The sequence below is a fragment of the Schistocerca serialis genome, chromosome 2 (assembly GCF_023864345.2).
Source record: "Schistocerca serialis cubense isolate TAMUIC-IGC-003099 chromosome 2, iqSchSeri2.2, whole genome shotgun sequence".
In the NCBI taxonomy this organism is placed as follows: Eukaryota; Metazoa; Arthropoda; class Insecta; order Orthoptera; family Acrididae; genus Schistocerca; species Schistocerca serialis.
The window spans coordinates 134133596-134160283 of NC_064639.1; the positions used below are offsets into that span (position 1 = coordinate 134133596).

Sequence of the window (26688 nt, forward strand, 5' to 3'; positions counted from 1 at the left end):
AAAATATACGTAGTTTTTTAATGTAGAATCTGATTCGGCAATAAAAATGGGGGTTACCATTTGAAATTTTAAAGTTGCCTCCCGCCCCACCCCCTAGGGGCTGGGGAGCGGGCTAATTTTAGCACCAGCAAATGTCCCCCTCGAAAATAAACAACTTTGGATTCTACACATTTTTTCGTGTGAAGCTTATTTTTCGAGTTATTCTGGTTTGTCAACTTAAAATTTACACCATGTATATGAAGAAACCTTAACCTGCAATTCTGAGCCCGAAGGATAATACATATGCTGCCTTAGTTCTTGAATTTATATTTGTTTTCGGAAGGGCACAAGGTGTGAAAACCGGATGTGGAGATATGTAATGTATCCAATTTAAGACATTATGGGACTGGGCGAATGGTTAGTAAAATTATGAAAAAAACTCTGGGGAAATGATGTCCACATTATTTAGAAAGAGTGTACGTACCGCCGAAGGTTTTACTGCAGTAAATTTAACATCTAATGCACGTGGGATAATGTATGTAAGATAAGCTGTTAGCTTAAAGCCAAATGAAATTTCTAATGCGTCCATAAGGTGTATATGACGCTTGATAAATTAGTTGTGCGGATAAACAATGTGTTCACTACCCGCTGTTCAGTTTTGCTGTATTTGTAATCCTATGCGGCAAAGTGTAATGTGCACTTACCTTCGTATACGAAGCGATCAAATTCAACGAAGTACTGCCTAGCCTCGTCCACCGTCATCTCGTTGCCGTACGAGTCGTAGCGTGGTCCATAGAAGGTACGGAAGATGGCCTTGGTCGGCTTCTCGCTGGACACCTTGATGCGGTACGTGAAGGGTTTGTGGTTGAAGCGTGGCTGGCGGGCGAAGATCTTCACCTTCTCGGCTTCTTCGGCGCTGGATACTTTGAGCGTGTTGTCCACCTCGATATCGAAGTTCTCGAAAAACGTCACCAGTCGGTCGACGTCCACAGACTCGATTTTGACTCCAGGGAATTCCAGCTGTAAAGAAGCAGAGTTGGTTTGTGACTCATAAACATACAGTGGAGAAACAGCACCTAATACATGTATGGAACAAGAGCAGTCGATTCTGTGTTATCTGTGCTTGAGATGAAAGCAGTGTAGTATGTCTTTCCGTTACTCTAGAAAGAAAACTGACGCTGTTCACCAGCTGCAATGGAGAAACTGGAAAAGACAAAGCTCTGTGAAGTTATTGAAATCGTAAATTACTTTAAACATATGAGGCACGTCCGGAAAGCAAGTTCCGTTTGTATTTCTTTCCGCAGCAGCGATACAGTCGCATGATAGATGCGCTGAGTAAAGGAGGAATGATGGCCGTTGAGCTCTGGGTGCTTTTTAATACTACATGGTGCTTGTTTAGAAAGGCAAAGTTGATTGAAAATACCGCTGTCTGCGAAATTAGATATGTAATTTGTTTACTGGATGTGAAGATTTCTAAACCAGTCGATAGTCACCGACATACTTGTATTTCCGAGGTTTACAGAGAAACTTGGACGTCTGATTCAGTGGTAAGGAGATGGGTCCGCCATTTCAAAGAAGGACGTGTTGTACATGGTGACGCAGGAAGTGGTCGTCCGTATTTAGTTAACCCTTTGTACCGCCACTTTGTAGTTCAGCAACATATCATTCAAGTCTCCATAAATAATTATTCTCGAATATTAGAGCACGAAATTTTCAGCGTTGCAGTGCTCCGACATTTCCTCTTCCTTTCTAAGTTCTCAACCTCCACCAAATATCTCTGCTGCGAGTATTCGTCAGTTGTTTTCCAAGGATACATGTACCTGAAGTCAGCTGTTTTTGATGAGGGAAAAATCGGAAAGAAGTGTTAAGTGAGACTGAACTGCCGGTGTATTTAATAGGTAATTTTACGTGTATAAGTAAAGTTATTTCTTTATTGCAGTAATGCAACACTACGTGAATACGGTCCTCAAAAACCCACTATTTCATGCAAGACGCTCAAGATGAGAGACAGAAAATAGTAATTTGCTTCCTGTTACAGACCCTATCTGGAACAGATTGTTTAAAATATCTCTGACAAAGAAACTCAGTGAAAAATTTGGTAAAGGACCTCTTGAGCAATACTTGGCTGTTAGTGAATACATGTGCTCAGCAAACCCTCGTAACAGCATGAGCCGGCGCATGCCAGACAAACCATACTATTAGGGTTATAAAAAGGAGTTTGTACATAATGCTGTATCAGGTTTTGATTACAGGCTGAAAGAGGCAAACAGAATTTGGTAAGAGATAGAGATTCCACATATGGGAGCTTCCTCAAATATAGATATATGCCTAGCAAAGGACATTCCAAGATATCAGAATTATCATCTTTTTTTGATAATTATTTCAATTCCTTTGTTAAGTTATGTGAACCGAGGGAGGTTCCTACCCTTTGTACTCTTAGAAGAAACTCTATTCCGAACTGTAATATACCAGTTGTGAATGAAATACGGAAAAAGGACGTCAGTGGAGGAGAAGTTTCTGTGATTATTTGGACGGATAGTAAGACAGAAAATCTGGCATTAACATTTGCGTGAGAAACGCCTAAATGACAAGTGCCGCGTTATGACAAATCTCAGGAAAAGTATATTTCCATTTACAGGCCACTGATTGTTGGTGAATGTAATCGACATACTGGTGGGGTGATCTGACCGACAGTATTATGGGGAGATAAAGAGGAGCAAGAAATGACCTGTATGCATTTTTTACCATTTTCTTGTTTGTTACATAAGTGTGTGTAAAAAGAGAAAGCGCTTTCAAGGAAAACAATGACTTTAGCGGAATTTCGACATTATTTCGCAGAATTATTGCGCAGTCTAAACACAAGTGTTCAGTGGAAGAGGATATTCAAGAAAAGAAACATAAACGCCCCACACAATATGTGCCGCCAAAACCTCTACATCAGGTCCAAGTTGGTCATTAGACAATAGGGACAAACAAGAGGATTATATGAAAATTCCTGAAACGTTCAAGTTATGCGCAAACCGCTTGTGAGAAGTGTTGCTTTGAATTCTGTTGCAACAACAATTGTTTCAAGAGATCTCATAGCGACTAACACCCCAGAAGTGCTATGTTTTTCACATGTAAAAATTATGGCTTGATATCGCAATGTTGCAGAATAACTGCAACACTCACATTTGTCAATAAAAATAGTGTTACTCGAAAGCAACGACCTTTTTAATTATTTTTCCCTCGTACCATGCCTGCTGAAGAACATAATTTTAGCTATGTCGCTTGAAATTGTTGAGATATAAAGGTTAATGAAGAACTCGTAAAGGGGAACCGTTATTTCTACACTACCCGACTTTTCTAAAAATTTTACACAAGTTTCAAGGTCGCTTCTTCATAACATTGTTTCTGAAAAAGTGAGTTATCGAAAACTGTGCGATCGCTGGGTGACTAAAGCCTTACAGAGCAACATTCAGAAACACACACACACACACACACAAACACACACACACACACACACACACACACACACACACACACACACACACATGAAAAAAGTCTGGACAGTGCAGTTGCTTTTTTGGCGCTTTACAATAAAGATGGGGATGAATTCCTAAGCAAGATAGTGACAGTGACCAGGGATGAGTCTCGGTCTCGGATCGGTTATGAAACCCCTCAGTCGTAACAACAACCAATGAAATGGAGGCTCACTGCATCACCAGTGAAGATTAAACCTAATCAATTCTTGACACCTCGGAAAGTCAAGTTTACAGTCTTTTGGCACAGACGCGGCGTCCTAATGTTGCATTTTTTTTACTGCGAGTCGAACAATCATTGCAAATGCTTACTTTGAGACGAGAATGAGCGCTGCGGAAAGCTCACATACAGTACTGTTTTGATTAACGTCAGTATCCGACGTCACTCACCCTGCGAACAGCTCTCACTGTACTTCGGTCTGGACCGAGCGAGGTGGCGCAGTGGTCAGCACACTGGATTCACATTCTGGAGGACGACGGTTCAAACCTGCGTTCGCCCATCCTGATTTAGGTTTTCCCTGATTTCACTAAAATCGCTTCAGGCAAATTCCGGGATGGTTCCTTTGAAAGGGCGCGGCAGACTTCTCTCCCCAGTCCTCCCCTAATGCGATGGGGCCGATGACCTCGCTGTTTTGCCGCGCGGGATTAGCCGAGCGGTCTCAGGCGCTGCAGTCATAGACTGTGCGGCTGGTCCCGGCGGAGGTTCGAGTCCTCCCTCGGGCATGGGTGTGTGTGTGTTTGTCCTTAGGCTAACTTAGGTTAAGTAGTGTGTAAGCTTAGGGACTCGTGACCTTAGCAGTTAAGTCCCATAAGATTTCACACACATTTGAACATAAGATTTCACACACCTCGCTGTTTGGTCCCGTTCCCAAAATCAACCAACCAACCAACCGACTTCGACTGGAGCTGATTTGACCGCTATTCGTACAGCTCTGACGTCGCCCCTATGCACTTCCACTTTTCCGCACCTGAAAACGTTCTTTGGTGGTTAAAAATTCAACAACAACGTCGATCTCGAAGACCATATTACCACATGGTTGTGAGACAACGAAGGCGGCAGCGTTGTATGAGGAAAGCATACAAATCCTCGTGCCAGGCTACGACAAGTTGAAAGACGCCAAGCTCTCCTGGGTTGTCCCCTTCCATTTTTTGCCCTGATTCAGTTTTTTCTCACACTGATGACCACACAGTTGAGCGCCGCATAATCCAAACATCAATTTTTTCTCGCGAAGTTCCCGAGTGGTGACGGCGAATTAAGGTCACTGGAGTAGTGAAATCTGGAATGACAGCTATGATTTTATGAAGACAGAAAATGGATGACAAGGCTGGCGTACTTTGTTAGGCATGGGACGATGTGAGGTGGCAAGCTATCTGAGCGACAGGAGGAGTGTAACTTCTCACTCGTCGCAACACAGTGGATGCCTAGCTTTCTTTGTAGCGGTACGAGCAAGTTATCTGGGACATGGGTACCACCTGCGATGTGGCCCTAGTGCACTGGGGTCCGCTGCACGCCTACCAGATGACGTCCAAATGGCTGCATTGCCTGCATCAGCTCGGAGAATTGTAATGTCTGCGTCCAAAGGGGTCGACAATACGGCGCCCACGGGAACAGTGCCGTCCATCGGCCAGATATAGTTTCAGGCCTATACTTCCCCACGTATAGACCGAAAAACGCCATCTGATTGACGCGTGCTGACGCAAAAGAGCGCACTCCAAATCTGGAGAGACAACCCACGATAGGAGGAACATTTGTTGTAATGGCTTGGATGGGAAAGGAGCGGCTGAATCTGAGTGTGATTAGTAGCTGTTTCTGTGTCGTCCCACGATTGAAGGTCTTCCTGCGCAGTGGGGGACAAGGCACTAATATTACGGTGTGAGGGTGAAGTGAGGAGTTTTCTGGCATTTGCTAATGGACAGCTGGAGAGATCGGTCGTGTCTCGCTTCTGGACCGCCAAAGCGAACCGCAAAGTTCTTCACATCTGGTCACCCAGAGTGAAGGTGATCATAGTCAGAAGAGTTACTGTTACGGTAATCCGGGAAGCGCCTATCTGTTACCATTTGGTGACAACAGTCGGGATTGTTTGTCCTTTCGCGCTTGCGCTGTTTCGGCCGGGTCATTAACCATGGGCGCGGACCCCACTGAGAGCAACTGCACGCAACATAATACCCGTGCTCCGAGCTGTCGGTAAGTGGCCAGTCTTGCAGATTGGTAACGTATTTGCAGCATTGGCGCAGCAGGTTGTCTAGTTAATTGGACCCCTCCCAGCTTACGCTTTCGTCTTGTCGCCAAACACAGACACTGCTTGCGTGTATGATCTGTTCCAAGGACTCTCATTCCCGATCAACATTGTTCATAATAGTCAGGGGTAACGTGTTAAGGCATACTCTTACTCACAAAGTTTGTAGGGCTCTATAACGTGATAGTTGATCCCACTCCTGTATGCAAATGCCGCTGTGGACGAGCGGTTCTACGCGCTTCAGCCCGGAAGCGCGCTGCTGCTATGGTCGCAGGTTCGAATCCTGCCTGACTAATGACCTCAGATGTTAAATCCCATAGTGCTAAGAGCCATTTGAACCATTTTTTTTTTTGTAAATGCAGCCAACATCTCAATATCTAAGTTACATTGTTCTTGGAACTTCCTAGCAGATTAAAACTGAGTGCCAGACCGAGACTCGAACTCGGGACCTTTGCCTTTCCCGGGCGAGTGCTCTACCGACTGAGCTGCCCAAGCTCGACTCACGACCCGTCCTCACAGCTTTACATCCGCCAGTACCTCGTCTCTTCGTCGGTAGAGCACTTGCTCGCGAAAGGCAAAGGTCCCGAGTTCGAGTCTCGGTATGGCACACAGTTTTAATCTGCCAGGAAGCTTCATAACAGCGCACTCGTCGCTGCAGAGTAAATATTTAATTCTAGTTACATTGTTCTTATTTACATTCTATTCAATATTTGTGTGTTGTAGTACTTTAGGAATTCTCGCAATAAATCACTTTGTGATACCAACATCTCTGTGTTACTTAAAAGTTGAATTTCACCTTTATCATCAGCTCCCGTTGCCCGATACGAGTGATTAGCTATTAAATGATCACAAACAGATTTATGTCGAAGGCGCAACTCTTCAACTGACCACAAACAGGGCCATAACATGATTTTCCCCATAAATTGTCTGTTGTGTGATAGGAACTGTGGTAATTAAAGTGGGGTTGAGAGTATTAGCCGAAATAATACGGATTTATTTAATGAATTTGGGTGACATGTCCACCTCTCAACCCCGGCATTTTGCAAAGTGCCTACAAAATGTAGGCAGCAGCCTTTAGTCGCATTTTTTTATTATTATTTTGCCTATTGACTACCAGTTTCGGCACATAGTACGATCCTCAGGCAATCCCGTAGTCACGCACAGTCGCCAGGCTCGCTTTCCAAGTAGGTCTGTCAAATATTTGACACATCTGCTTGGGAAGCGACAATGACGATTGAATGCCAGAGAATGGCCTGAGGATGATACTATGTGCCGAAGCTGGTGGCCACTAGGGAAAATAATAAAAAAATTGCTGCCATAGACTGAAACTTGTATTATTTTCAAAAAAATTGGTAAGGCTAACAATAGTTCTCCCGGTAGGGAATTTTCTGTCGGATGTGAACATGCGGTAAGACTGTTCTAGAAGTACCTCTAACTTACCTCTCGTCTCGTGTACGGTTTAAGATAGTTCTGGTACTCCTGGAAAACTCTCAACACTCTCTTGGCAATCTGGTAGTACAATGGGTCACGGAGCATGGTTTCATATTTCCCAAATATTGTGCCGGCGACCTGCGAACAGAAATGAATGACAGTTTTCTCCATGTCTAGTTTGAAGCTGGTAATTTCTGTGCGGTTCTGTTAGACCATGCCTTAGACACTTACTCCATATCGCTGTGCGGGTTCGAGGTATTTGCCAAAGAACGACAGGAGGTCGTTGTAGACGGAACCGTAGTACCTGGGGTGGATGGAGTCGGCGTTGTTTTGGACCATGTTCGCCAGCATGTTGACTGCTTCGCTTGGCTTGTACCTAAACCTGCCGTCTATTGCCTGCGGCAGAAAACGAATTTCGTCAGGAAGTCTGACTTGCGAATCTGTTACACAGAGACAAAAGAGGAAGGGAGTTCAGGTACTCACGTGTATGGCGAGGCCCATGTCGATAGCCTCCAGCACTCTGTACTCGCTAAACCAGATCCTTTGCAGGGCGGTGAGGTCACCCTCCGGAATGTTTAGTTTTGCAGGACGCGCGGGAATTTCGACGCCGTTCTGCAGCCTGAGCTCAGGGTAGTAGGCAGTCTGGAAAGGAAACGAAGTCGATCTTAATAGCACGCGCAAACTCCAACTCATAACAGCTCTCCACAGAAAGTGGCACCATCTTTCAACTCTTACATTTAAACTACATAACGGAATTTACAAAAATCAAACAATGGAAAATCCAGGATGGATTATAACAATACCAGAGAAGGAAAGTTGCTACTCACCATATAGCGGAGATGCTAAGTCGCGATAGGCACAACAAAAAGATTCAAACAATTATAGCTTTCGGCCATTAAGGCCTTTGTCAGTAGTAGACACACATACACACACGCACACACGCGCACACACACACACCCACACACACACACGCTCACGCAAACGTAACTTGCACACACGTCTGCAGTCTCAGAGGTGTGGTTTCAGCTCTCTGAGACTGCAGACGTGTGTGCAAGTTGCGTTTGCGTGAGTGTGTGTGTGTACGTGTGTGTGTGTGTGTGTGTGTGTGTGTGTGTGTGTGTGTGTGTGTGTGTCTACTACTGACAAAGGCCTTAATGGCCGAAAGCTATAACTGTGTGAATCTTTTTGTTGTGCCTATCGCGACTCAATGGAAATTACAAATACATCTAGCAGTAACTGATGAACTACCAATTAGATTATTAGTATCACTCAGCCGTATGTTGCCACAGGTTTACCTTTTAACGTTTCCATAGTTTTATAATTACCTTTTTCCCCTTCTTTAGCTTGATATATCTCCACAATCTGACAGTAATACGTTAAGTAGGACCGTATATGTAGAGTGTGTGAAGTACAGATTTCGATGCTTTATTTAGAGTGTGATAATACACTGAAGCGCCAACGAAACTGGTATAGGCATCCGTATTCAAATACAGAGATATCTAAACATGCAAAATACGCCACTGCGCTCGGCACCACCAATACGAGTATAAGATAAAAAGTGTCTGGAGTGGTTGTTAGATCCGTTACTGCTACAAAGGCACGCTATCAAGATTTAAGTGATTACGAACCTGGTGTTATAGTCGGCGCTCGAGCGACGGGATACAGCATCTCGGAGGTAGCGATGATATTATAAATATCAGGAATCCGGTAAAACGTCAAATCACCAACATCGCTGCGGCCGGAAAATAATCCTTGTAGAACGGGACCAGCGACGACTGAAGAGAATTTTTTTAACGTGACGGAAGTGCAACCCTTCCGCAGACTATTGCAGATTTCAATGCTGGGCCATCAACAAGTGTCAGCGCGCGAACCATTCAACGAAACATCATCTATATGGGCTTTCGGAGCCGAAGGCCCACTCGTGTACCCTCGATGACTGCTTGACATAAACTTTTACCCCTCGCCTGGGCCAGTCAACACCGCCGTTCGATTGTTCATGACTGGAAACATGCTGCCTGGTCGAACGAGTCGCGTTTCAAATTGTGTCGAGCGAATGGACGTGTACGGGTATGGAGACAACCTCATGAATCCATGGACCCTGCTCTTGGCTCTATAATGGTGTGGGACGTGTACATCGGGAGTAATGTAGGACACCTGATACGTCTAGATACGACTCTGACAGGTGACACGTACGTAAGCATCCTGTCTGACCACCTGCATCCATTCATGTCGATTGTGCATTCCGATGGACTTGGGCAGTTTCAGCAGGACAATGTGACACCCCACACGTTCAGAATTGCTACACAGTGACTCCAGAAACACTCTTCTGAGTTTAAACACTTCCGCTGGCCAGCAACCTCCCCAGGCATGAGTATTATTGAGCGTATCTGGGATGCCTTGCTACGTGCTGGCGGTACTTCTGCGTGCTCACGTGGGCGCTACACGATATGAGGCAGATGTTTCTTTGGCTCTTCAGTGTATTTAACTCGTTCAAGCTGGCGTGTACCACCGGTGGCTTACTGTCGATTCTACCAATTATGCTACTAGCAATACACTAACGCATGGTGTATTGCCTTTCACGTAGGCGCAACGAACAACTGTGAGTAAAATTTTGTGTGACCCTTCAACGAGAGACCTTCCCCTGCAAATCATATATCTCATAATCTGTGATTCATTTAATGTACCATTATTTTATGTGATAGCTGTTGTTTGAAAAAATGAACTTACGCCACTTTCAAAATAAAAAGTCAGTATGTTAAAACAGTAGTAGCTTGTGGCGTTTGAATACGGCCACCGCATCACTGAGAAAACGTGAAAATCAGCGCTGCCAAAAGAAGGATAGCATGAATATTCGAGTCACCCCATTGCGAAAAACATAATTCTTGGCGCCAGCGTGAACGTGTTATGAAGAAAAGATAAAGCAGCATTCTTGAATGGGGCGAAGAAACTACCCTTAAATCAAGAATTTGCTAGTATCCAAGTTTAGAGTGTGGAACGCATTTGACTAACTATATGAAAAAAATAGTTGTAGCAACCTGTTAACTGCGAAGGCGGGACTGAGAAGAATATGACATGGAAAAGTTATCGAAAAACAAATGGTATTAGTATAGAATCTTTAGCTTCATTGGTGGCACTCGCAAGAGCATTTAAGTACAAATGCATTACAAATGCAGTACAAGAGCATTTAAGTACAAAGGGCATGAAGGTAGTAAAACCTTCTAGAAGGAATTGAAGTGCAAGAAACCAGTTTTCTGATAAACCATTCAGCCCCATACACACATACATAAGGTAGGATGAGTAAAAGAGAATCTACATCTACATCTACATCCATACTCCGCAAGCCACCTGACGGTGTGTGGCGGAGGGTACCTTGAGTACCTCTATCGGTTCTCCCTTCTATTCCAGTCTCGTATTGTTCGTGGAAAGAAGGATTGTCGGTATGCCTCTGTGTGGGCTCTAATCTCTCTGATTTTATCCTCATGGTCTCTTCGCGAGATACACGTAGGAGGGAGCAATATACTGCTTGACTCTTCGGTGAAGGTATGTTCTCGAAACTTTGACAAAAGCCCGTACCGAGCTACTGAGCGTCTCTCCTGCAGAATAGTGGGTTTATAATCAAATTTTGTATTCAGTTACTTGTATTACGAGTTTTTGAATGGTTTTACTTTACAATTCGTGCGCTGTACTTATTCTCTTTGAAACATGAAAATAAAATGGCTCTGATGTAATTTTTGTACATAGGCCCTTTGCCCATATAAGAAAATTGGGATAAATAAAGGACTGGACTACACCGCGCAATTAGATGGCCAGTGTATGAGAAACCATTACCAAAGTTAAAGACAGGTTAATGATACATTTGCAAAGATTTCGTGGAACTGAAGACCCAACAGTGGACAAAAGCACAGGGTGTTTATAAATGAATATCGGGGTTTTAACGCTTTATAATATTTATTATATTAAACTTACAGTTATAAATGATATGTTAAATGAAAGAGCAACTCACAGTTTTACCAAGAACCTTATAAATGTTCAATGTGAGCACCATTTGTCACGCGGCACACATCAAGTCTATAGCCGAGTTGTTGCCAAATGTTGATAAGTATGTCTTCAGTGATGGTAGCAACAGCTACTTCAATCCGGTTTCTTAATTCAGGGAGATCTGCTGGTAGCGAAGGCTCGTACACACGATCCTTGATGAAGCCCCAAAGGAAAAAATCGCATGGCATTAGGTCAGGTGAACGTGGAGGCCATGCAAAGAAAGCCCTGTCATTGGGGCCCTTGCGGCCTATCCAGTGCTTGGGTACAGTGAAGTTCAACCAATCGTGTACTTCGCTATACCATTGAGGTGGTGCACCATCTTGCTGGAAAATGAAGTTCTCTGACTCATCTTCTTCCAACTGAGAGAAGAGCCATTGCTCTAGTGTGTCAAGGTAGGAAGTGCCAGTTACAGTAGGTTCACCAAAAAAGAAAAGCCCATAAACTTTCCGCTGGGATACGGCACAAAAAACAGTCACTTTAGGGGAATCTCGTTACATTTGTACCACCTCGTGAGGATTTTCTGAGCCCCAGATGCGCACATTGTGGGTGTTAACATGCCCACTACGGTAAAAGGACGATTCATCACTGAAGACAACATGATCCAGAAAATCTTCATCGTCATGAAACAACATTTCGTTTGTGAAGCCTGTAATAACTGTAAACAGTAAGGACGTAGTTGTACGCATTTTCTTAAAACTTTCCAAACAGTCGACACGGGGACTTGTAATTCATGACTAGCCTTCCGGACTGAGTTCTTTGGGTTATGAGTGAACGAGTCTCTCACTTGCTCAAACAGTCTCTTCACTATTTCTTGGTCGTCATGTGCTCTTCCCTTTACAAAGACAGCCGGTATTTTCAAATTGATGATACCATCTACGAATGCTATTATCACTTGGAGGATCACGACCGAACTTCAGCCGGAACGCGCGTTGCACAGTAACTACAGATTCTGTCTTTGCAAACTGCAAAACACAAAACGCTTTCTGTTCACTAGTCGCCATCTTCGCTACTACCGCTGTCTAGCGGATTGCGGCGGAAACATTGCACGCTGCGCATGCGCACTGGTGCCAAACACAACTGTTTGCGTTGCTCTTTCATTTGACATATCATTTATAACTGTAAGTTTAATGTAATAAATATTATAAAGCATTAAAACCCCAATATTCATTTATAAACACCCTGTAAATGTGAAGCTTGTAAGGGCAGAAAAATGATGTATTCAATTATCTAGATTTTATTCCTTTACGGGCTAGCTCTTACAGTTTAAATATATGTCCAGTGCGACCCAGTGATGGGAGACTTGTGAATATAAGAAATGAATTATGAAGCGAAAATATTGTGTGAAGTGTGTAGAGAACGAAGAATGTATTCCAAGAGAATGTTACATAAGACACAAGGAGCTATTTCATGTAAATGAAAATTATAAAAGGGTGAAGAAATACAGAAGGTGGTGCAAAGTGTGTGCTTTTTTTGAATAATGTCTAGAGCGATAATGCCAAGATCTCATCAGGTAGGAGACCAGGGCAGAATCACAGCAGCTGTACAGAGGAGGTGTGCAGGTGTCAGTAGGTAGGATTGGTATACACACAAACAGAAGAATTCATAGGCAATTGTTGTTGTCGGGGACTTCAGTACGAAGACTGGTTCAGTGCAGCTTTCCACTGCAGAGCTCCATGTCCTCGGGAAATGTAATGGCTTGCTTCCAGCCATTTGCAGTACCAACATAGACAAGACCATGTCGGTCAACGTCAAAGACCAAATCAGTCAATCATCCAGACTGCCCCTGCAACTACAGAAAAAGCTGTTACCCCTCTTCAGGAACATCTCTGTAAGTATCCCCTCCCCATGTGGCTGCACGTGCATCGCTGAGGGATGCATGCCACCCCATCACGCTAAGATCCATGGTTTGTAGGGGTCTTACAAATAGATCGTAAGGACGATGGAAATAGTTATGTTGGGGGAAGATGGGGAAAAGGGAGGAATGTTGCATGGAACACGAGACGAGAGGAGACAGTCGTAGCCATCTTGTGAATGCCCGTCAGAGGTGAGTTTGTAAAGAAATGCCTACCAGTGAGACTTTGTCGTCGTTGATAGGGGAGACATCTGGCAGGCCGAGCGACAACCTCTCGTGGAAGTAGCGGGCGAACAGTTGGCGCAGGACGTGGTAGAAGACCTCACCGCGGACTTTTCCGTAGTCCATGGTGTAGTTGGCAGCGCTGAGGAAGTACGGGAAGCGGTAGTTGAAGTCTGCGAAGAACTCGCTGAGTCCGACATCTTCCAGGTAGTACGAGAGCCTCTGGTCGGGTGTGTGGGCAGTCGGATAGCCAGTGTAGTTGGCCAGGATGTAGTAGGGCTTCCCGCCGGAGGCGTATCCTGTGAACAGACACCACACCTTTCAGTGACGCAGTCCAGGTACATAGAGTGAAATAGTGCTATCTGGTTCTGACAGATATTTCTTGTATCACGTACATTATCATGTTTTGTCACATTACTTGCTCTGTCAGTAAAGTTATAGCAGAACATTATAATGTTGTCAAGGATATAACAAAGAGTCATCTTTGGTGTTCAGAATGAGATTTCCACTCTGCAGCTTAGTGTGCGCTGTTAAGAAACTTCCTGGCAGATTAAAACTGTGTGTCGGACCGAGACTCGAACTCGTGGCCTTTGCCTTTCGCAGGCAAGTGCTCTACCAACTGAGCTACCCAAGTACGACTCACGACCCGTTCTCACAACTTTACTTCCGCCAGTACCTCGTCTCCTACTTTCCAAACTGCACAGAAGCTCTCCTGCGAACCTTACAGAACTAGCACTCCTGGAAGAAAGGATATTGCGGAGCATGGCTTAGCCACAGCCTGGGTGATGATTCCAGAATGAGATTTCCACTCTGCAGCTTAGTGTGCGCTGATACGAAACTTCCTGGCAGATTAAAAATGTGTTCCGGACCAAGACTCGAACACGGGCCCTCTGCCTTCCCGGGCAAGTGCTTTACTGTCTGAGCTACCCAACCACCACTCACGCCGTGACCTCACAGCTTTACTTCCGCCAGTACCTCGTCTCCTACCTTCCAAACTTCACAGAAGCTCCTTTCTTCCAGGAGTGCTAGTTCTGCAAGGTTCGCAGGAGAGCTTCTGTGAAGTTTGGAAGGTATGAGACGAGGTACTAGCAGAATTGAAACTGCGAGGACGGGTCGTGAGTCGTGCTTGGGTAGCTCAGATGGAAAATCACTTGCCCGCGAAAGGCAAAGGTCCCGAGTTCGAGTCTCGGTCCAGCACGTAGTTTTAATCTGCCAGGAAGTTTAATCTTCGGTGTTGTTGTGACATCTATCGTTGCAAACACCTTGAATGCACTGAATGCTAGATGCAGGCAAGGCTTTGGCCAACAGGGTTACACCACTTGCCGAAAACGGTTATAGTGTTTCGCCACTACGCCAACTCGTTGCGCTAAGCGACAACACTAGAACGAATCATCCTTGTGGTTGGACGGATTGTTTATGTAGGAAAAACTGGGAGTATTTCCTCTATGATTGTTTCCTGCTTCGGTTTTTGGAACACACCTAAGACGCTCTGACAAGAACCCCCAACAAGTGCTTCATTACAGGAAACTTTTTGGTGTTCGCCGGCCGGAGTGGCCGTGCGGTTCTAGGCGCTGCAGTCTGGAACCGAACGACCGCTACGGTCGCAGGTTCGAATCCTGCCTCGGGCATGGGTGTATGGGTGTGTGTGACGTCCTTACGTTAGTTAGGTTTAATTAGTTCTAAGTTCTAGGGGACTGATGACCTCAGAAGTTAAGTCGCATAGTGCTCAGAGCCATTTGAACCAACCTTTTTGGTGTTTTAATAACTCCAAGATCACTTCTCATGGATATCATGTTGTCGAACGACAGCTGTTTCTTCCTCTACCAACGGCTTAAGTGAAATGTGCTTAGTGCACTGCTCTCCCAACTGAACACACTCCATATGAAAAGGGGTCACTCATATGTTGCATTAGTGAAGGGCGCCGAGCGGTTCTAGGCGCTTCAATCTGGAACCGCGCTACCGATACCGTCGCATGTTCGAATCCTGCCTCAGGCATGGATGTGTGTGATGTCCTTACGTTAGTTAGGTTTAATTAGTTCTAAGTTCTAGGGGACTGATGACCTCAGAAGTTAAGTCCCATAGTGCTCAGAGCCGTGGCGTGGCAGTAGTGAAGGGCATGCTGTTTCTGGATGTGTAACGCTCCACTCTAGAGTAATATGTATGCCATCTATACGAATTTTGACTTTTGAATGGAGTGTGGATTGAAATTATACCGAGCAAGGTGGCGCAGTGGTTAGCACACTGGACTCGCATTCGGGAGGACGACGGTTCAATCCCGTCTCCGGCCATCCTGATTTAGGTTTTCCGTGATTTCCCTAAATCGCTTCAGGCAAATGCCGGGATGGTTCCTTTGAAAGGGCACGGCCGATTTCCTTCCCCATCCTTCCCTCACCCGAGCTTGCGCTCCGTCTCTAATGACCTCGTTGTCGACGGGACGTTAAACACTAATCTCCTCCTCCTCCTCCTGAAATTATAATCTGATTTGAGTATCGCAGTTCAAATGTTGTAGGAATGCGAAGCTTACTACAGCGTGAGATCATCGGAGCCCATTACAGAACTAATTCATTTAGATTTCCAAATAGTTATTGATACTATTGGGGGACAACATATTCTGTAAAGAAATTATTTTAACAATTGAAATTGCTATCACTAGTCACTTCGTCCGTCACCGAAATGTTTGTCTGTGATGGACATCAATCAGGGCACAGTGTTCTGCCATCATTCAGGTGTTGAGTGACAGCCTTTTTGATGTATGGGAAGGTAGTGTGCCCATTGGTCCATTTAAGAATTCATTGTAATTGAGCAGTTGGTTAAATGAATATCACTCTTTTTTCCTCAAAATAATGCCTGTTCAAAATGTTCAAATGTGTGTGAAATCTTATGGGACTTAACTGCTAAGGTCATCAGTCCCTAAGCTTACACACTACTTAACCTAAATTATCCTAAGGTCAAACACACACACCCATGCCCGAGGGAGGACTCGAACCTCCGCCGGGACCAGCCGCACAGTCCACGACTGCAGTGCCTCAGACCGCTCGGCTAATCCCGCGCGGCAGAATAATGCCTGTCCGCGAACAACAGTAAAGCATGTGAATATCTGATTTCATGGATCAGGTTTAATTCCTTACTTACGCCACTTCAGTACTTATAGGAAGGAAAACATATACATGTACGAGTGCATGCAGTACATTTCGTCTTAAAGCCGCTTTTCGATCCGCCGCTGGCCTTAAGCAGTGCCTCCTTACCTCCCAGTCTGGCGTCGTAGACCTGCTGGATGACGTCAGAGGTAATGAAGAGCTCCGGATATATTTCGTAGAGGGGAGGCAAGACGAAGTCCTTCGTGTCCTGGCGCATCCTTATGGACGTGAGGAATGCTACCATAAACTGATCTCTGTTCACTCGCTCGCGGAGGTACAGGGCCGTCTGCAAAACGTAAAGTAATGTTGGAGTAGTCGCTACTTCATGATCTTAGGCGCAGCTTCGGCTGTAATAATACGATATAAAGCAAAGAACATAGAACACTTGGAGGCAAGTGAAAGGTCATGAAAAGTATCAGAAAAGACAATGGCGACAAGTACAGTATATATTATTGTCACAAGGAAATTATCTGTTTCTGGAGCTATTGGAGGTAACGTACGTATTAGACAGTCACTTAAAAACCAGTAAATGATCGAAGACAAAGTGAGCGTACATGACACACGTGCGTAGAGAGACAAATATGCACACATCAGTATCAACAGCATCAATACAGCAAATGCACCACATAGTCGAAACACAGGCACACACGCCCGGGTTCCCGGGTTCGATTCCCGGCGGGGTCAGGGATTTTCTCTGCCTCGTGATGGCTGGGTGTTGTGTGCTGTCCTTAGGTTAGTTAGGTTTAATTAGTTCTAAGTTCTAGGGGACTGATGACCACAGATGTTAAGTCCCATAGTGCTCAGAGCCATTTGAACCACAGGCACACACAAACACAACACAACACATACACACACACACACACACACACACACACACATACACACACGCACACACACACACACACACACACACACACACACACACACACACACACACACACACACACAGAAGGAGAGAGAGAGAGAGAGAGAGAGAGGGTATATTTATGTGATTCTAAAAATTGCCTGAAAAAATTTATAACCGAAACGAAGACTAGGTGGTACAAAATGTGGATGCAGATGTGTATTTATTACTATAAGAGTAATTTTTCCCTAATATCGCTATTCTGAAACAAAGGCAACAGTTTTATACTATAGGAGCACCTGAATGATAGACAATATAATCATAATCTGTCGAGTTTTATACAGGAAATTGAACGAATATAACCGTGACGTTAATGCAGTTGCTGTCGAACTGAATTCCTGATAACGAACTCAGCACACTATAGTGGTCGAGGAATTCTTTGAGAGAAGACAGCACCGTCTTTCAAATTGATAACGGTGGAGCTGGTTGTCTGAATCTTAGACCACGGCGAATAGCAAAATATCAGTTATATTAAAAACGAATGTGGCGCGTAGAAGGCAGCTTCAGAGGGAAGTATTTCACACGGTTGCGTTGCTCAACTGTTGCCGAAGGTTACGTCCTTGATGAAGAATGCCAGTAACATAAGGAGCGGAGAAGGAAAGAAAATTTATAAATTACCGTTTTGTTATTTCCTTCAAACCTTGAATCTGTAAGGCCAATAAATCAGACGTTTGTAGCAGAAGTATTAATCTAGCTCTCTAATTAAGCAGTGCAAGTACATGAAATTGTTACTAGCCTCATGTACAAATAATCATTACATTAATTATTAATGCGGCACCACACACATGCTATGGTGCTCTACGTACCTTGTAGAAGGTGTCGTAGTCCTTGGCGTGGTACAGCAAGTCGAAGAAGAGCTTGATCTGATCCAAATGGTGGTCATCAAACACGGAACTGGGCTGCTGCATGGGCAGAAACTCACCGCTCTGCTCCATCCGCGTGAACTCTTCCACTAATTCTGGCACCTGTAAGCAGTGCGTAGATTGTATCAAATATACGATACCAATCGGCTGTGTTACTCGTTTACAAAACACAGGCTCTACTGGGGTAGATCTGTTTCTTTGAGAGCGAGCAAAAGGACAAAGGGTTTCAACCGAAACATAAACTTTGTAAATAAACGTCAGATACCCCTTGTCCTCAGCATCAGTGAATTTGAGATTGTACGACATTGTCAGGCTCTTCAGAACGACCGTACCGAGATGAAATGGCACTATAGGCCAAGTGTCATCTCCGAACAATGATTACACTATAGTTCAGGCAATTAGTGGATGTATGACGTGTTTTCTGGTGTACAGCTGGGTTGTTGATTAACTGCATGCATAATACTTCGGCGATCGACCATGTCGACTTCCCAGTCGTCTTCTTCAGGTGCTGTAAGCTGTGTTATGCATATTCGCTGACTGAAGCTTAATACACAGTGAATACACATAACACACCTTATAAGTAAATGTTTCCCTGAGACATTTAAGTCTCTTTTTATTATCTACTATAATGATCGAAGAAACGAAATGAATTAAAGTTTGTGCTTTGCCGGGACTCGAAGCAGAGTCTTCTTGCTTAGCAGGGAGAAATGCTAACCACTACACCATCACAGGACGATGGCCAGCATTCCTGAACAAAATACCTAAGCTGAGTACCCTCCCCAGCTTCAACTCATTTTTCCCTTACATATTGTCATTACTGCCAGGGCTCTCCGAGACTTGCAAGCACCCCAGCATTGGACGTAATTGGACGTCCTTGTACCATTTGGTTATCTAATAGATCTTATAATTAAATGCTTCCCTGAGGCATTTAAGTCTCTTTTTATTATCTACGATAATGATCTCAGGGAAACATTTAATTATAAGATCTATTAGATCACCAACTGGTACAAGGACGTCCCATTACGTCCAATGCTGGGGTGCTTGCCAATATCGGAGAGCCCTGGCTGTAGTGACAATATGTAAGGGAAAAATGAATTGAAGTTTGTGTTAGGGAGGGTACTTAGCTTAGGTAGTTCGTGTAGTAATATTGACCACCGTCCTACGCTGGTGTAATGGGTTCGAGACCCGGCCGCAGCACAAATTTTAATTCATTTCGTTTGCTTCGACCATTATCGTACGCATAACACTGCTTACAGCACACTAAGAAGACGACTGATCAGTCGTCCAATTTCTTTTGCATAAAACGGAAACAACAACATGGATGTAGATGCCGAAAACGCCTGAGAGATCACGTTAGTGGATGTTCTGATCTCAACCAGATCATTAGCAGACATAATCTATACGTATGTGTAATTTAAAGTTCCCCCTCAGCGTTTCTCTGTCTGTGTGTGAAGGATAATCCCAGGAACTACCCTAGATATTTTGATGAAGTTTTCACTAACAGACACACCGGCTCACGAGGAAAGTTTGTTTATACAGAGTGTCCCAGAAACGTTGAAACAGACTTCGAGGGGTTGTAGAGGGTGTCCTGAGGAACAAATTTAGTATAGGAACTAGTGTCTGGAAACATCATCCAATGACGCTATGGGTCCTTCAACATAAAAAGTGTCTTTGTAAGCTGATAGAACGTAGGTGGAACGTCTCGCCAGTCGAAAAGATGGAGCTAAATGTTGAGTAGAAACACCCTGTCTCTTATGAATGCGATGCTCTGTTACATCGGTGGACGACGGTTTCGGACATGGGTTTCCAACCACAGTTTCTTTTCCTCCTGGATAGCTTGAAAATCTCCAATGTTTTTCGGTATACAGTAGAAAAAAAGCTGCAGATGGAAACCTGTGTCGAAAACTGTCATCCACGAAGGCAACAGAGTACTGCATTCATAGGGGACAAAGTATTTCTACACAGCAACTAGCTCCATCCCCTCCACTGGTGATCGTGGCAATCAGTTGCGATCACTGAATAACAAAAAAAAAAAAAAAAAAAAAAAAAAAAATCACCACAGACGTTCCGCCTATGGTTCGTCAGCGTACAAAGTCACGTTTGCTGCTGAAGGGGTAGCCTAATGGCTGGCGCCGGAACGTATGACTTTGACACTCTGCAACGTCGTTGGATGATGTTTCTGGACATGGATTCCTATCCTGGATTTATTCCTCAAGGCGCCCTCTACAACTCCATGACGTCCTCGTTCGACAGAAAACCAATGGGCACCTCAGCCACAGTGTCTACAGGAAACCTACACACACAGATCGGTACCTGCACGCTCTCAGCCACCACCATCCTGCACAAAAACGTGGCGTTCTGAATACTCCATCGTGCTAAAGTCGTCTCAGACTCTGAAAGTCTGCCGCTAGAACTGAGCCACCTCCTAAAAGTCTTCCGGGAAAACGGGAACAGCCACGGACAGGTGTCACAGGCTATATCTGGTGTGACACGCAAGAAACACACCATCAGAGAAGAGAACATCGCCGAAGAAGAAAGCAAGAAACTTGTGTTTTTGCCTTGCTGTGGTACAGTGTCGAGGAAGATTAGCCGGCTCTTGAAGAGATAAAGCATTTCATCGGTGTTCAGGTCCCTAGCAAAAATTCGACAGCTCATGAGGCTTGTGAAGGAAGATCAAGTGCTTAGAACGCCTGGAGTGTACAAGATACCATGTCAGTGTGGCTGTTACTACGTCGACCAAACAGTACACACTGTGGAGCAACGCCGGATGGAACACGAGAGGTCCTTACGTTTCGCTGTCTAGAAAAATCAGCCGCGGCAGAACACGTCTTAGAAAATGGACAGCGAATTCTGTTCGACGAAACATCTGTCGTTATGAGGCCGAAGGGATTTTGGTATAGCGTCATAAGAGAAACTATCGAAATAAAAATAAAAACACCATCAACAAGAACGGCGGTTTGCAGCTCAACACAGCCTGGGACCCGGCCATCGCGAGGTTAAAACGGGCGGGGCGGACGCGGGATGAAAACATTCCGTATATGTCGAGGAAGAGAGCACTAGTGACGTCACAACCAGCAGTGCGGTTATATAACGACGCGGTCACGGCGACACAGCAGTCAGTCTTACCACTTGACAATGACTGAGGAGAGCTCGGTCGAAAGCTCGTGGGATTTTAACTACCTGACTTGGCTGGAAGCCCGAGAAAATTTTACTAACTCCTTCAAAATTCATCGCAACATTTCTGGGACACCCTATATAACTCATAAATATTTCCTGTAAATTTTCTGAAATATGATGCTTGCCGAGTAAGTTATACCTCCTAAGAACTTTCCTGGTGTGCGCTGCTTAAATCGTTTAAGTTATATTAGAATTCGTTGTTAAAATTCAACTACTTAACGTCGTTCTCTGAATTTTAATCATAACTCTACGCTGTGACCTGTAAACAAATTTACCGCTACGTCGTCTAGCGCTGAATACTCAGTTCCACTCATTTAAGGCTGGGACAGGTAGCTCATTGAATAATATACATCTACATCTACATCTACATCTACATTGATACTCCGCAAGCCACCCAACGGTGTGTGGCGGAGGGCACTTTACGTGCCACTGTCATTACCTCCCTTTCCTGTTCCAGTCGCGTATGGTTCGCGGGAAGAACGACTGTCTGAAAGCCTCCGTGCGCGCTCTAATCTCTCTAATTTTACATTCGTGATCTCCTCGGGAGGTATAAGTAGGGGGAAGCAATATATTCGATACCTCATCCAGAAACGCACCCTCTCGAAACCTGGACAGCAAGCTACACCGCGATGCAGAGCGCCTCTCTTGCAGAGTCTGCCACTTGAGTTTGCTAAACATCTCCGTAACGCTATCACGGTTACCAAATAACCCTGTGACGAAACGCGCCGCTCTTCTTTGGATCTTTTCTATCTCCTCCGTCAACCCGACCTGGTACGGATCCCACACTGATGAGCAATACTCAAGTATAGGTCGAACGAGTGTTTTGTAAGCCACCTCCTTTGTTGATGGACTACATTTTCTAAGCACTCTCCCAATGAATCTCAACCTGGTACCCGCCTTACCAACAATTAATTTTATATGATCATTCCACTTCAGATCATTCCGTACGCATACTCCCAGATATTTTACAGAAGTAACTGCTACCAGTGTTTGTTCCGCTATCATATAATCATACAATAAAGGATCCTTCTTTCTATGTATTCGCAATACATTACATTTGTCTATGTTAAGGGTCAGTTGCCACTCCCTGCACCAAGTGCCTATCCGCTGCAGATCTTCCTGTATTTCGCTACAATTTTCTAATGCAGCAACTTCTCTGTATACTACAGCATCATCCACGAAAAGCCGCATGGAACTTCCGACACTATCTACTAAGTCATTTATATATATTGTGAAAAGCAATGGTCCCATAACACTCCCCTGTGGCACGCCAGAGGTTACTTTATCGTCTGTAGACGTCTCTCCATTGATAACAACATGCTGTGTTCTGTTTGCTAAAAACTCTTCAATCCAGCCACACAGCTCGTCTGATATTCCGTAGGCTCTTACTTTGTTTATCAGGCGACAGTGCGGAACTGTATCGAACGCCTTCCGGAAGTCAAGAAAAATAGCATCTACCTGGGAGCCTGTATCTAATATTTTCTGGGTCTCATGAACAAATAAGGCGAGTTGGGTCTCACACGATCGCTGTTTCCGGAATCCATGTTGATTCCTACATAGTAGATTCTGGGTTTCCAGAAATGACATGATACGCGAGCAAAAAACATGTTCTAAAATTCTACAAGAGATCGACGTAAGAGATATAGGTCTATAGTTTTGCGCATCTGCTCGACGACCCTTCTTGAAGACTGGGACTATCTGTGCTCTTTTCCAATCATTTGGAACCCTCCGTTCCTCTAGAGACTTGCGGTACACGGCTGTTAGAAGGGGGGCAAGTTCTTTCGCGTACTCTGTGTAGAATCGAATTGGTATCCCGTCAGGTCCAGTGGACTTTCCTCTATTGAGTGATTCCAGTTGCTTTTCTATTCCTTGGACACTTATTTCGATGTCAGCCATTTTTTCGTTTGTGCGAGGATTTAGAGAAGGAACTGCAGTGCGGTCTTCCTCTGTGAAACAGCTTTGGAAAAAGGTGTTTAGTATTTCAGCTTTACGCGTGTCATCCTCTGTTTCAATGCCATCATCATCCCGTAGTGTCTGGATATGCTGTTTCGAGCCACTTACTGATTTAACGTAAGACCAGAACTTCCTAGGATTTTCTGTCAAGTCGGTACACAGAATTTTACTTTCGAATTCAATGAACGCTTCACGCATAGCCCTTCTTACGCTAACTTTGACATCGTTTAGCTTCTGTTTGTCTGAGAGGTTTTGGCTGCGTTTAAACTTGGAGTGAAGCTCTCTTTGCTTTCGCAGTAGTTTCCTAACTTTGTTGTTGTACCACGGTGGGTTTTTCCCGTCCCTCACAGTTTTACTCGGCACGTACCTGTCTAAAACGCATTTTACGATTGCCTTGAACTTTTTCCATAAACACTCAACATTGTCAGTGTCGGAACAGAAATTTTCGTTTTGATCTGTTAGGTAGTCTGAAATCTGCCTTCTATTACTCTTGCTAAACAGATAAACCTTCCTCCCTTTTTTTATATTCCTATTAACTTCCATATTCAGGGATGCTGCAACGGCCTTATGGTCACTGATTCCCTGTTCTGTACATACAGAGTCGAAAAGTTCGGGTCTGTTTGTTATCAGTAGGTCCAAGATGTTATCTCCACGAGTCGGTTCTCTGTTTAATTGCTCGAGGTAATTTTCGGATAGTGCACTCAGTATAATGTCACTCGACGCTCTGTCCCTACCACCCGTCCTAAACATCTGAGTGTCCCAGTCTATATCTGGTAAATTGAAATCTCCACCTAAGACTATAACATGCTGAGAAAATTTATGTGAAATGTCTTCCAAATTTTCTCTCAGTTGTTCTGCCACTAATGCTGCTGAGTCGGGAGGTCGGTAAAATGAGCCAATTATTAACCTAGTTCGGTTGTTTAGTGTAACCACCACCCATAATAATTCACAGGAACTATCCACTTCTACTTCACTACAGGATAAACTACTACTAACAGCGACGAACACTCCACCACCGGTTGCATGCAATCTATCCTTTCTAAACACCGTCTGTACCTTTGTAAAAATTTCGGCAGAATTTATCTCTGGCTTAAGCCAGCTTTCTGTACCTATAACGATTTCAGCTTCGGTGCTTTCTATCAGCGCTTGAAGTTCCGGTACTTTACCAACGCAGCTTCGACAGTTGACAATTACAATACCGATTGCTGCTTGGTCCCCGCATGTCCTGACTTTGCCCCACACCCGTTGAGGCTGTTGCCCTTTCTGTACTTGCCCAAGGCCATCTAACCTAAAAAACCGCCCAGCCCACGCCACACAACCCCTGCTACCTGTGTAGCCGCTTGTTGCGTGTAGTGGACTCCTGACCTATCCAGCGGAACCCGAAACCCTACCACCCTATGGCGCAAGTCGAGGAATCTGCAGCCCACACGGTCGCAGAACCGTCTCAGCCTCTGATTCAGACCCTCCACTCGGCTCTGTACCAAAGGTCCGCAGTCAGTCCTGTCGACGATGCTGCAGATGGTGAGCTCTGCTTTCATCCCGCTAGCGAGACTGGCAGTCTTCACCAAATCAGATAGCCGCCGGAAGCCAGAGAGGATTTCCTCCGATCCATAGCGACACACATCATTGGTGCCGACATGAGCGACCACCTGCAGATGGGTGCACCCTGTACCCTCCATGGCATCCGGAAGGACCCTTTCCACATCTGGAATGACTCCCCCCGGTATGCACACGGAGTGCACATTGGTTTTCTTCCCCTCTCTTGCTGCCATTTCCCTAAGGGGCCCCATTACGCGCCTGACGTTGGAGCTCCCAACTACCAGTAAGCCCACCCTCTGCGACTGCCCGGATCTTGCAGACTGAGGGGCAACCTCTGGAACAGGACAAGCAGCCATGTCAGGCCGAAGATCAGTATCAGCCTGAGACAGAGCCTGAAACCGGTTCGTCAGACAAACTGGAGAGGCTTTCCGTTCAGCCCCCTGCCACACCTTGAAACGACCTCCCACTCTACCACAGGTGAGGGATCAGCCTCAATGCGGGCAGTATCCCGGGCAACCACAGTCTTAGTCCGATCAGGGGATGCGTGGGACGAGCTGGCCGTCCCCGACAAACCCCCATCCGGACCCCCACAGTGATGCCCATTGGCAACAGCCTCAAGCTGTGTGACCGAAGCCAACACTGCCTGAAGCTGGGAGCGAAGGGATGCCAACTCAGCCTGCATCCGAACACAGCAGTTGCAGTCCCTATCCATGCTAAAAACTGTTTTGCAAAGAACGTCTGAACTAATCTACAGAGAGCGCAAACAAATCGACAAAATTTAAACGGTTATTAAAATACAAGATTACCTAGTAAATGCAGTAATGCTGCTACTTGCGCACTGCTGACACTGCTCGGCGGCGGAAGGAGACTAAGCGAAATTACACTATTCAGGTACTAAAACACGATGCTACACTCTCAAATACTATAATACGCCCGAAATTTATGAATTAAACAATGCAAGTACCAAAAACACGCAAAGAAATTAAGAATTAAACTATGTAGCAAATGAGTGAGCTAGGAGTATACGACTTGCTGCTGCAGCTGCTTATCCAACGGCGGCAGGGAGCACACTGACTGCGACCAACCGACACTGGCCGTTCAAAACAAAAACAGTAGACAAACGACTACGCGAATTTACACTATTCAGGTACTAAAACGCGCTGCTACAACTCTCAAATACTATAATACGCCCGAAATTTATGAATTAAACAATGCAAGTACCAAAAACACGCAAAGAAATTAAGAATTAAACTATGTAACAAATGAGTGAGCTAGGAGTATACGACTTGCTGCTCAGCTGCTTATCCAACGGCGGCAGGGAGCACACTGACGTGTGTAGTGCGTATGTCACAGTGTACCCGTGGAACTCCTGGAGCTATTGCAACTGAATTTCGTTCACATTTGAGTTTGTGTCTGGGAAACAGTGCTGTGTTGTTAAGATACATCTAGCATCTCAAGGGAGGAAGAGTTCAAACTTTAGACTGTATATAATTATTTCAACTAAACACTGTACTCCTACTTTAAAAAAAAATCTGTGTGTGATGCACCGTTATCGCTCCTAAGAGGAGCAGCAGGGGTGATTGGAACACGTGGGACCTACGAACCGTAAAATATGTTAATGTACCTATAACAACTCTAGGGATAGGATAGGGGTGCGCGATTGGAACTCTGGAGTGCGTGGAGCCACTTCAACCAAACTTGGTACACGTTTGACGTAATAACTAGAAAAAATTCAGAGGAGGTAAAGAACTCAAAACATCCGCAATGAGGGAGTGTGGGTGGTAAGAGGGTGAATTGTGAAGCTGATCACAACGTTGGAACGCTTGGAGCGATTT

General features: G+C 44.8%; 1 protein-coding gene across 1 annotated transcript in view; it reads right to left on the reverse strand.

Annotated features, from left to right (window-relative positions):
• Positions 1-26688, reverse strand: part of LOC126456842 (hexamerin-like) — a 49455-nt gene that overhangs the window by 5686 nt on the left and 17081 nt on the right. Inside the window, exons 3-9 of the mRNA XM_050092655.1 lie at positions 18128-18286; positions 16526-16703; positions 13275-13579; positions 7652-7810; positions 7400-7564; positions 7178-7306; positions 684-999 (exon numbers count right to left, since the gene is read on the reverse strand). Of these exons, the coding sequence (XP_049948612.1) occupies positions 684-999; positions 7178-7306; positions 7400-7564; positions 7652-7810; positions 13275-13579; positions 16526-16703; positions 18128-18286 (1411 nt within the window). The remainder of the gene's footprint in view (positions 1-683; positions 1000-7177; positions 7307-7399; positions 7565-7651; positions 7811-13274; positions 13580-16525; positions 16704-18127; positions 18287-26688) is intronic.